The sequence below is a fragment of the Callithrix jacchus genome, chromosome 4, assembly GCF_049354715.1.
Source record: "Callithrix jacchus isolate 240 chromosome 4, calJac240_pri, whole genome shotgun sequence".
NCBI lineage: Eukaryota > Metazoa > Chordata > Mammalia > Primates > Cebidae > Callithrix > Callithrix jacchus.
The window spans coordinates 34654471-34666595 of NC_133505.1; the positions used below are offsets into that span (position 1 = coordinate 34654471).

General features: G+C 46.9%; 1 protein-coding gene, 1 non-coding gene and 1 pseudogene across 3 annotated transcripts in view; 1 reads left to right on the top strand and 2 right to left on the bottom strand.

Moving 5' to 3' along the window:
• Positions 1–12125, bottom strand: part of LOC103792335 (large ribosomal subunit protein uL4) — a 521713-nt gene that overhangs the window by 370785 nt on the left and 138803 nt on the right. The gene's annotated exons all lie outside the window — the stretch shown is intronic.
• Positions 158–3550, top strand: LOC118151319 (saoe class I histocompatibility antigen, A alpha chain). The gene is made up of 8 exons (XM_035290506.3): positions 158–252; positions 381–650; positions 907–1182; positions 1776–2051; positions 2180–2293; positions 2740–2772; positions 2915–2962; positions 3122–3550. The coding sequence occupies exons 1-8, from the start codon at positions 180–182 to the stop codon at positions 3124–3126; spliced, it is 1095 nt and encodes a 364-aa protein (XP_035146397.3). The 5' UTR covers positions 158–179; the 3' UTR covers positions 3127–3550.
• On the bottom strand, positions 3284–8396 carry LOC128931923 (uncharacterized; annotated as a pseudogene). The gene has a single exon (XR_008481036.2). The product of XR_008481036.2 is annotated as an uncharacterized LOC128931923 (transcript).

The following is a 12125-nucleotide window of genomic DNA, read 5'->3' on the forward strand; positions in this document are numbered from 1 at the left end:
AGTTTCTCTTCCTCTCCCAAACTGTTTCGGGTCCTTCTTCCTGGTTACTCACGACGCGGACCCAGTTCCCACTCCCATTGGGTGCCGGGTTTCCAGAGAAGCCAATCAGCGTCCCTGCGGTCCTGGTTCTAAAGTCCCCAGTCACCCACCTAGAGTCAAATTCTCCCCAGACGCCGAGGATGACGGTCATGGCGCCCCGAACCCTCCTCCTGTTGCTCTCGGGGGCCCTGGCCCTGACTGAGACCGGGGCGGGTGAGTGCGGGGTGGGGAGGGAAACGGACTCTGCGGGGAGGAGCGCGGGGCCGCCAGGCGGGGACGCAGGACCCGGGAGCCGCGCCGGGAGGAGGGTCGGGCAGGTCTCAGCTCCTCCTCGCCCCCAGGCTCCCACTCCATGAGGTATTTCAGCACCGCCGTGTCCCGGCCCGGCCGCGGGGAGCCCCGGTACATCGAAGTCGGCTACGTGGACGACACGCAGTTCGTGCGGTTCGACAGCGACGCCGCGAGTCCAAGGATGGAGCCGCGAGCGCCGTGGGTGGAGCAGGAGGGGCCGGAGTATTGGGAGGAGCAGACACGGAGAGCCAAGGCCAACGCACAGACTGACCGAGTGAACCTGCAGACCGCGCTCGGCTACTACAACCAGACCGACGCCGGTGAGTGACTCGGGCTCGGGCGCAGGTCACGACCCCTCCCATCCGCCACGGACGTCCCGGGTCGCCCAGAGTCTCCCGGTCCAAGATCCACCCGAGACTGCGGGACCCGCCCAGACCCTCGACCCGGGAGGAACTCGGGCGCCTTTACCCGGTTTCATTTTCAGTTTAGGCAAAAATCCCCGCGGGTTGGTGGGGCGGGGACCGGGACTTTTGCCTAAACTGGAAATGGGAGGAGCTGACGCGGGGGCGGGGCCAGGGTCTCACACCTTCCAGGTTATGTACGGCTGCGACGTGGGGCCGGACGGGCGCCTCCTCCGCGGGTATGACCAGTATGCCTATGACGGCAAGGACTACATCGCCCTGAACGAGGACCTGCGCTCCTGGACGGCCGCGGACGTGGCGGCTCAGATCACCCAGCGCAAGTGGGAGGCGGCCAATGTGGCTGAGGAGTGGAGAGCCTACCTGGAGGGCACGTGCCTGGAGTGGCTCCACAGATACCTGGAGAACGGGAAGGAGACGCTGCAGCGAGCGGGTACCAGGGGCCAGGGGGAACCTCCCTGATCACCTGTAGACCTCCCGCTGGCCTTGCAGAAGGAGGGGAGGAAAATGGGACCAACACTCGAATATCGCACTCCCTCTGGTCCTGAGGGAGAGGAATCCTCCTGGGTTTCCAGATCCTGTACCAGAGAGTGACTCTGAGGGCCCGCCCTGCTCTCTGATACAATTAAGGGTTGCAGTCTCTGAGGGAAAGCAGGGAAAGTCAATCCCAGGAATACTGATCAGGCGTTCCCTGTGACCCCACAGCTGCACTGGGCACCAGCATTTTCCTCTCCTGCCTTGTCCTCTGCCTCACACTCAATGTGTGCGGGGGTCTGACTCCAGCTCTTCTGAGTCCCTTAACCTCCACTCAGATCAGGACCAGAAGTCCCAGAACCCACTCAGAAACTAGAACTTTCCAAGGACCAGGACATTATTCCAGGTGCCTGTGTCCAGGCTGGTGTCTCGGTTCTGTGCTCCCTTCCCTACCCCAGGTGTCCCGTCCATTTTCAGGATGGTCACGTGGGTGCTGCAGCGGTGTCCCATGAGAGATGCAAGCTGGCTGAATTTTCTGACTCTTCCCTTCAGAGCCCCCTAAGACACACGTGACCCACCACCCCGTCTCTGACCATGAGGCCACCCTGAGGTGCTGGGCCCTGGGCTTCTACCCTGCGGAGATCACACTGACCTGGCAGCGGGATGGGGAGGACCAGACCCAGGACATGGAGCTCGTAGAGACCAGGCCCGCAGGGGATAGAACCTTCCAGAAGTGGGCTGCTGTGGTGGTGCCTTCTGGAGAGGAGCAGAGATACACATGCCATATGCAGCACGAGGGGCTGCCCGAGCCCCTCACCCTGAGATGGGGTAAGGAGGGAGATGGGGGTGTCATGTCTCTTAGGGAAACCAGGAGCCCCTCTGGAGACCTTTAGCAGGGTTGGGGCTGGGGGCTGGGACCTGGGATCAGGGCCCCTCACCTTCTCCTCCTTTCCCAGAGCCGCCTTCCCAGCCCACCATCCCCATCATGGGCATCGTGACTGCCTTGGCTATCCTTGGAACAGTCGCTGGAGCTGTGGTCGTTGCTGTGATGTGGAGGAAGAAGAGCTCAGGTGAGGAAGGGGTGAGGCGTGGGGTCTGCGATTTCTTGTCCCACTGAGGGTTCCAAGCCCCAGGTAGAAGTGTGTCCTGCCTGGTTACTGGGAAGCAGCATCCACACTCATGAGCCGACCCAGCCTGGGCCCTGTGTGCCAGCACTCACTCTTGTGTAAAGCACCTGTGACAATGAAGGACAGATGTATCACCTTGATGACTGTGGTGATGGGGACCTGATCCCAGCAGTCACAGGTCACAAGGGAACGTCACTGCTGAGGACAGTCCTTAGGAGGGCAGTTGGTCCAGGACCCACACCTGCTTTCCCTGTTTTTCCTGATCCTTCCCTGAGTCTTTAGTCACACATTTCTGGAAACTTCTCTGGGTTCCAAGACTAGGAGGTTCCTCTAGGACCTCATGGCCTTGCCACCTTTCTGAGCCCTCACAGGATATTTTTTTCCCACAGACAAAAAAGGAGGAAGCTACTCTCAGGCTGCAAGTAAGTATGAAGGAGTCTGATCCCTGAGATCATTGAGATATTGTGGTCGGGAGCCCATGGGGGAGCTCGCCCAGCCCGCAATTCCTCCTCTAGTGGCGTTTGCTATGGGCTCTGACCAGGCTCTGTTTTTGTTCAACCCCAGGAAGCGAGAGTGCCCAGGGCTCTGATGTGTCTCTCACGGCTTGTAAAGGTGAGATCTTGGGAGAGGAGGCGGCTGATATGTGTGGGGTTTTGGGGGGAACAGTGGAAACAGCTGTGTTATGGGGTTTCTTTGACTTGGATGTATTGAGCTGGTGATGGGTTGTTTAAAGTGTGACTGATATAAATTTGTTAATGAATTTTTTTATAGTGTGAGACAGCTGCCTTGTGTGGGACTGAGGCAAGATTTATCCACACCTTCCATTTGTGACTTCAAGAACCCTAACGTCTCTTACTCCAAAGGCATCTGAATGTGTCTGTGTCCCTATAGACATAATGTGAGGAGGTGGGAAGACCAGCCCAGCCCCGTGTCCACCCTGACCCCTTCCCCACGCTGACCTGCATTCCTTCCCCGGTCACCTTTCCTGTTCCAGAGACCTGGGACTGGGATGTCTCCACCTCTGTCTCAACTTCATGATGCACTGAGCGGTAACTTCTTACTTTCCTATTAAAATTAGAATCTGAATGTAATTTACTTCTTCAAATTATTTCCATGAGACATTGATGGGTTAAATAAAGGAGAAGATTCCTGAAATTTGTGAGACAAAATAAATGGAAGACCTGAGAAACTTCCACCGTCCACGTGTTTCTTGTGCTGATTTGTTGCAGGGCTGGAGAGTTGATGGGACTGAGTCCAGTGGGTGTGCAGGCTACTGTGGGCTTTATGTGGTCACTGCTTGGCTGGGTCATCTTCGCTGCTCCATCATCCTTGGCCCTTCAGTAGAAGCGCGTCCCTGTGACCACAGGGACTTGAGTGTCACCTAGGGTGGTCTCTACACATTGAAGTCCTGTGGTATCTGGAGACAAATTTTCAGACCCCTGTCCCTCTCACCCTCCGTCCAGGTCTCTTTCCTGGATTGTATTTTCCATCTTTCCCCCAACCTTCTTAAACAAACAGATTCTGAAACTTGCAGAGGGGAGGGCTCCCATAGTTTCTCATCATAGGTAACTTTCTGTTGGAACTCTCTTCTGCTCTATCTTCTACTCTTCTTCGTGCCTGAGTCGTAGTGATCCTAGTGCTGCCTCCAAACCAAACTCATGGATTTATAAAGCAGAGTCTAACTAAGATTCATATGTGGTTGGAAAATCAGACCCACAAGCCTAGGGTTATCTTTCCTAAGGGAAAAATATGGTTGTGTGCTGCAGCGTGTGGGAGGAGGGAGGCAGGAAGGGAGGGCACACATGCAGCCCTGGTGAGAAAAGCTCTGGCAGCACTGATGTCAGTGTGAGATGATGTTGCTCTTCAGCTGCCACAGAACGGCATTTGGCCTGAGGCTACATTAATAAAGATATTGCCTTTAAATAAGGAGGTGCCCTTCAGTGATCATTCATTCAACTGACATTTGTTGTCTGCTAGGTATATGACTGCTTTTGCATTTAGAAAACATTTTAGTAAAAACAGAAGAATTTCTAGCCTTCTGGTATATGCGTTCTAGATGCAATCTTATCCAACCTGTGGCTCACAGGCTGCATGTGGCCAAGGACAGCTTCCAATATGAGGAGGTCCCTGCTTATCTGTGGTGGCAGATATGAAATTTTTGCACATACTTTTTTTTCTTGTTTCTATTTTTTACTGCTCATTAGCTGTCATTAGTGTATTTTGTGTGTGGCTCAAGACAATTATACTTCCCGTGCGGTCCAGGGAAGCCAAAAGATTGGACACCTCTCTAGGTAGAATATAGATATATTATAAGCAGAGTAAGAGCAGAAAATGTTTGAGTTAGAAGGTGGCAAGTGCTGTGGGGCAGGTGATCCAGAGTGTGGGCTGTGGGGACAGAGAGGTGGCTGTTGTGCTGGGTGGTCAGCATGGGCCTCGTTGCAAATGTGACCTTTGAGTGAAGATTTGAGGGATGTGAGGAGCTGTCCACAAGGATGATGGGGAAGCTCTTTTCAGGCAGGAACCTTCAGTGCAGATGCACCAGGGCAGGAAAGTGTCTGTGTTTCTGGAAGGAGGAAGAGGCCAGAAGGGCTGGACAGAGAGAAACTGAAATGAGGTCAGAGGTGTGGCCAGAGCAGAAAGGCCTGGAGGGTGTGGGATGGGTTTTGACCTTTGCTCTGAATGACATGGAGAGTTAGAGGACAGTTTTGAAAACTGGGACATGGTAGGACTTATACTTTGAAAGCTTGTCTCTGGCTGCTGTGCTGAGAACAGAATTGAGAAGTGGGGGACAAGTCAGGCAGTAGGGAAATGGTGGGGAAGGAGTGCAGTATTCCAGGATGGAGATGCTGGTTACCTTGACTGGGGTGTGAGCAGGGGAAATGGTGGGAGTGATGGGATTCTGGATGAATTTAAAGATGGACTTCACAGCACTTACTAATGGATTGTATCTGTGGTGTGAGAAAGAAGAATTAAGGACACCCACAGTGTTGGACTGAGTGAGTAGAAGGGTGGAGCTGCTGTCAGTGGAGATGGGAAGACTCCCGCAGGAGCATATGGAGGAGAGGGCATTGCAAGCATTCAGTGGAGGAGACATGTACGAGGAGTGCAGGTGAGGGGCCGGATGCCTCTGCAGCTACAGCTTCACCATCTAGTTACTATCCTGCTTCCACCTGCTGTGTCTCAGAGCCAGAGCACTGATTCTCCCTGGGCTGTCTGCACAGGTAGGTGAAGGTCAGGGAAGTTATGGTCTGCTGTTGGTTATAATAAGTCATGGATTATTGTGCTTTCTCAGATAATTAAAGAAATAATAAGAGAAATTGTAACTGAAACAGTTATTTGGAAGAGCACAATAATGTAAAGTTTCTTATTCATCTAAAGAAGGCAACAGAAGAAAAATAGTTGAGTGAAAAACAGATAATATTAGAAGGTAGCAAATGACAATGCACAGACTTAAACCCAATGAGGCCAACAATGACATTAAACGTAATGGACTCACACACTCCAATGACAAGACAAATAGTGCAGAGGGGGAAAATAAGTCAATCCATAAATAACCACAGTCTATTTACAAAAGCCATAAATTTCAGTAGAAGATACAGAAAATTTGAAAGTAAAGGATAGAAAAGAAATGCCAGACACACATTCATGGAAACCACATGGAGATGCCATTTAGAGAAATTACAGGACATGAATCTCATGAGACACAGTCAGTGTAGACAGCTCACAATGTCTTTATTTTTCTTCAGAGACAGGGTCTGTTGCCCAGGCTGAAATGCAATGGTGATATTATACCTCACTGTAACCTCACACTCCTGGTCTGAAGTGATTCTCCTGCCTCAGCCTCCCAAGGAGCTAGGACTACAGGTGTGCGCCCCCACAGCTGGCTATAATGTCTCATTTTCTCATGTGATGTGGGTGATCAAGGAAACAATGTCATGCCATGTGTTTGACTTGCAGTAGGTGCACAACGAATATCAGAGGAATGAAGAAATAAAACCACTTAGTAATTCAGGCCATGTCCACATTTACATTTTACAGATGAGGAGCAACATCCCAAACAAGTAAAAAAAAAATAAATGGATTTACATCATCCAGAGCAGAATCGAGAATACATTCTCTGTGCTAAAGGAATCAGAGCTGTACTGAGGTCATAGTGGTACCATGAATAGCTACTAGATTTGGAAGTGACACATTTCAATATATACTAAACAAAGGGTGTGCAAGGGTTAACTGAATGCAGAGATAAAGGAGGAAAATGGATTTGTTAAAAGATCGACAAAATCTTTACTTTTTAAAAGTGGATTTATGTGGACCAAAGCAGGTATTTTAGCCACCCAGTGATGTATGTCTCCAAATCATATTGCAAGTTATAAAAAATGGTGTAAACCTAAAGTTATCACCTAATGGCAAGTCAAGCAGAAAAATATCTTTTTCCCAAAGTAAAATGTTTTTATATGAAGATTTCTAATAATGTACAGTGACATCTAGTGGAGGCAAACTGGTATTACAATTATTAAAATAACTAACAGGTGTCACTCTACTGTCATAATTACGGTGTATACTACCCTCATTAATAATGGTAATCTTAATCCTCGTATTCTAACTCTATATTTTAAAGCCTTTTGTAAAATTTATCTCCTTTCACCTAGAAGCAATCAAACTCCAAGTGGTGCTGAAAACAGAGCCACACATGGTCATGTCATTCTTCTGAGGACTCTTAAATCAACCTCAGGAAAAGCTCCAACTGCTGTCCCCACACGACAACCCCTTCTCAGCAGAAAGTAGCCAAAAATAATCATTGCCCAACACCTTTTAACAGCAGTTACGGTTATCACTCCTGAGGGGAATAATGCAGAAGTTATTAAGAAATTATTTTAGACAGAGAGGATAAAAGAGTTCTCAGTGGAATTTTTCTTTCATAAAAAGAGTCCCAAAACTATTTCTTTTCTAACAGAAAGCCTGAAAAGCTGCAAACTGGAAGCTTGCATATGTAAATGCCGGCAGCTGTACTAAAAGCCAGGTACACCCAACATGGCGGTTCCCCCTCCCTTTTCTTTGTCTACTCATGTGTGAGTTTCATGGCACCAGTCAAAGCCGAGTGTGCAGGTCAGGATGCCAGGCAGGTAGAGGCTACATTTGCATAATAAAAGACTAGGGTGGGAGGGCCAGTTTCTTCACAGGCTATGTAAATGGCACACCTGGTCCAACCAATCTTCTGAGCCCTATGTAAATCAATCACTGCCTCCTAAAGCCTCTCCATAAAGTCGGTTGCATCCCACCCCAAATCCTGAAACCCAATTGGAGCAACCTGTCTTCTCTGTATGATAAAGATTTCTCTCTCTTCTTTGTCTATTAAACTTTCTGCTCCTTAACCTGCTCCACATGTATGTCCTTGTCATTAACCATCACAGGACAACAAGCATGGGTATGTACCCCAAACAGTGCCATTTCAACACCACTGGAGGTGGTGAGTGTGGTGCATTTCTTGAGGCCTCGGTGAACCTGATAGGACACACCTGAGGGGAAGCCATCACACAGTCTGAAGGCTTTGGCCATCAGTGTAGAAGACACAGGTCCTCAGCTCTCCACAGGTGCCATTATGGCCAGAGCCTCCTCTCTGCATGGGTAGTGAGGCTTGGCCCTTCCACTGAACACAGTGACAGGGATCTCTCCAGAGGTGGAGATATTATTCCTCCCCTAAAATGGTTTAACCTCATGCTTTTTCTGCTTTACAGGAAAGCTGACTCTGGCTGGTGTCCAGTGAAGAAATCCCAGGCACACAGGAGGGACAGGTGGATTTCAGGGCTGTGCTTGATCTGGGAAAGGAAGAGGACTGATCACCAGGTGGCGCCATTGTGCTGCTCCTGCACCTAGAAGGTGGACTCTGGGGCTGAGCTGCAGGGTGGGGAGAGGATGTCATTCCTCATTTTCCAGGTTCCAAGTAAAAACCCTCCTGCCCTGCCCATCCGGTTCTTCCTGAATCCTCAGTCTAACAAGGACTATGTTTTCTTTTTTTTTTTTTTTTTTAACTTTAAGTTCTGGAATACATCTGCAGAACATGCAGGTCTGTTACATAGGTATCCATGTGTCATGATGGTTGCTGCTCCTATTAATGCTCTCCCTCCCCTTCTGCTCCACCCCCTGACAGGCCCCAGTGTATGATGCTCCCCTCCCAGAGTCCATGTGTTCTCATTGTTCAACCCCCATTTATGAGTGAGAACATGCAGTGTTTGGTTTTCTGTTCCTGTGTTAGTTTGCTGAGAATGATGGCTCCCAACTTCATCCATGTCCCTGCAAAGGACATGAACTCATTCTTTTTTATGGCAGCAAGAACTGTCTTTTTCTCAGACAGGTCTTTTTGACCAGGCAGGCCTTTTTGACTCAGAAAAGTGGATGTGATTGTTAGGTTAACCACATCCTGGTTTATTGTGTTGCCAGTAAAATGAAATCAAAATACACACCTCATAAGTTATAAAAGAACCCATAATAAGCACATATTTATAATGTAATGACACAACTGAGGTTCCTCTAAGTGTGGGCACAGCTGCAGACACACCTTGCCCCTTGAGTCAAGACACTGGTTAGAGAAAAATGGGAAGAAACCCCACTCACTGCAAAAAGGGCCCCAATGGAAGAGGCCTGGCAGGGGAGTCTGCTGTCCCAGGTCCACCATATTTGTGGATGACTCCCCCTTCTGGGAAGGACTTTTTTTACAAAAATTATTTTTATATCCACTTTAGTTCTGAAATTGCAGAGTGTCCAGACCCAGCACTGGTCGGTTATACTATCTCTTTCTTCCCTATAAAATGCTGTGCCAAAGGGAGCCCTTATACACTCCTATCCTCTTCCTGGAGAGGACCAAGACAATAATGAACAACATTGAAACATATAAACTTACTTTAAATATGTGCTGTCAGAAGTAGCTACTGAAAGATTGATTCCACCAAAATGAGGGAAGGTAAAGAAAGAAAAACCATCTGCACAACCATGTCCATAGCAGCATTAGTCACAACAGCCACGAAATGGAGGCAACCAAAGCACCACCTAACAGATGAATTGATCAAAAAAATGTGGTACATGCAGACAATGGAATATTATTTATCCTAAAAAGAGGAAATCCTGTTCTACGCTGCACTATGGACGAACCTGGAGAACATGGCTAAGTGAAATAAGCCAATCACAAAGAAGCTCCAATACTGCACAATTCCATTTATATGAGGTGTCTGAACCCTTAGAACCTGAAAGTAGTATGGTGATTGCCAAGGGCTGGGTGGGGGGAATGGGGATTAATGAGGAGTTTTTGTTCAATGAGCATAGAGTTTCAGTTTTGAAAGATAAAAAGTTATCGGGATCTGTGGCACAACAGTGTGCTTACAGATAACACTACAGTACTGCACACTTCAAAATAGTTAAGATACCAAATTTTATGTAATATGTTTTCTGGCACAATGAAAAAAAATCCCTGTTACTAATTGAGGACAAAAAGCCCATACATTCATTAAAAATATGCTAGTGTATGCTCACCATGAAGAAAGTGATACAGAAAACCATGAGAGATCCTTGCTATCATCCATGAACCAGCAGATTCGGCATCTCATGTAACGAGACAGAAAGACTCAAAGGCTCAGTCTTGACATCTTGAAGCAGTTTGAATTTTGGAAGGACCCCAGGTGGCTCCACTTCATGTAAAAGCACTGTCCCAGACGGTGGTGGAGGGACATCCTAGGATGGTGGCTCTGCTCATAGGTAGAAGCCTCCATTTCATATGGGAGAATATCAGAAGGGCCCAGGAGTGATATTTCCAAGAAAGTAAAATTAATAGAATGCCCAAAGTTTCTAACTTATCGAAAGAGTCATACAAACAAGAGATATCAAAGTTAAATTAATAAGAGTTATTTAGAAAATAAACAAAAACAAGGCAAGTATTAACTCCAGGAGGAACAAATGTGCCAGAAGTGAGAAGTATTAAAGTTGACATGTGAGAATATTAGTCATGGAAAAGGAAACACGGCATGACTGAACTACACATAATTACTATATAATACACTGGGAAGAGGAAGGAATGGGAAGGGTGAAAGAGAACAAGTGCTCTAACTGTTGCACCCGCCCACCACTGTGCTGGGCAACAATGGCTGCGACTGAAAAAAAAAAAAAAAAAGCAGTATTAATAAGGAAATGGTACTTAGAGATACGGAGGTCAAGTCAAAAAAGTCAGCTAAGAACGTTGAAAGTATTTGCTCCCTAGAAAAGCAGAGATTGGGCCGGGCGCTGTGGCTCAAGCCTGTAATCCCAGCACTTTGGGAGGCCGAGGCGGGTGGATCACGAGGTCAACAGATCGAGACCATCCTGGTCAACATGGTGAAACCCCGTCTCTACTAAAAATTACAAAAAATTAGCTGGGCACGGTGGCGCGTGCCTGTAATCCCAGCTACTCAGGAGTCTGAGGCAGGAGAATTGCCTGAACCCAGGGGGCAGAGGTTGCGGTGAGCCGAGATTGCGCCATTGCACTCCAGCCTGGGTAACAAGAGTGAAACTCAGTCTCAAAAAAAAAGAAAAAGAAAAAAAAAGAAAAGCAGAGATTGGTAAGAAGCACAGAAGGCACTCATTTTTCTCAAGGAATCCTGTGCAAATATTTGACTCTTTCAATTATGGACAATTGTAAATTTGATTGAAATAAAAGCAAAAAACTTCAATGAATATGCAAGTTTATGCCTAATGACAACTGTATTCAACAATGATATAACTAAATATAATTATAATTATATTTTAATTATATTATATTATATATAATATACATAATAATTATATTATAATTTAATTATATTTAGTTATAACAATATAACAATGATATTACTAAAACATAAAAATAACACAGTCATGCATAAATGTGTATGTAACATTCAACTCTGAATAAAAACATGAAAGAATATGTCGATAAACACATCTCTGGATGAATAGCCCACAAATGAATTCTCTACCCCATCTCATTTATTGGTTGCCCTGTGAACTGAGGCAGCGGGTATCAAGACCTAAGGTCTCTCATCCTTCTCTTGCTTCCGGGCAGGTCCTGCATCCACTCCTACTGCACAGAGGGCTCTCATCCCTGCCTTGCAACTGTTTTGACAGCCCTGCCACCTCACTGACGCTCTTAGAAGGACCCTGATAGGAGAAGATGTTGATGCTTGCTGTACTCATCCAGATTCCCAGTTCATTTATTCTTCATCAATTTTGTCCACACCTCCCGAGCACGCACTTCACTCCAGAAGCAGACTGACCCTATTCTTATTTTATTGCCCACAATTCTTTTTCTTTTCAATCTTTGTGAGTACATGGTAGATTTATTTCTTCATGGAGTACATGAGATGTTATAATACAGACATGCAATGTACAATAATCACATGACAGAGAATGGGGTATCCATCCTATCAAGCATTTATCCTTAGTGCTACAAACAATTCAATTACATGATTTTAGTTACTTTAAAATGTACAGTTAAGTTTTATTGACTGTAGTCACACTGTCATATAATCAAATAGTCATATTCATTCATTCTATATTTTTGTAAGCATTGACCATTTCCACCTCCCCTCTACCACCTTTCCCAGCCTCTAGTAACCATCAACCCACTTTCTATGCCTGTGAGTTTCATTGTTTTGATTTTTACATCCCACAAATAAGTAAGACTATGCAATGTTTGTTCTTTTGTGCTTATTTAACTTAACATAATGATTTCCAGTTTCATCCATGTTGTTGCAAATGACAGAATCTCATTCTT

What these genes read in the sequence shown, in the direction of transcription:
- LOC118151319 (XM_035290506.3), top strand. Translation starts at nt 180, where the DNA reads ATGACGGTCATGGCGCCCCGAACCCTCCTCCTGTTGCTCTCGGGGGCC. An exon ending in CCTGACTGAGACCGGGGCGG is followed by an intron (nt 253 to 380) that starts GTGAGTGCGGGG and finishes CCTCGCCCCCAG; the next exon opens with GCTCCCACTCCATGAGGTAT. An exon ending in GCCCCTCACCCTGAGATGGG is followed by an intron (nt 2,052 to 2,179) that starts GTAAGGAGGGAG and finishes CTCCTTTCCCAG; the next exon opens with AGCCGCCTTCCCAGCCCACC.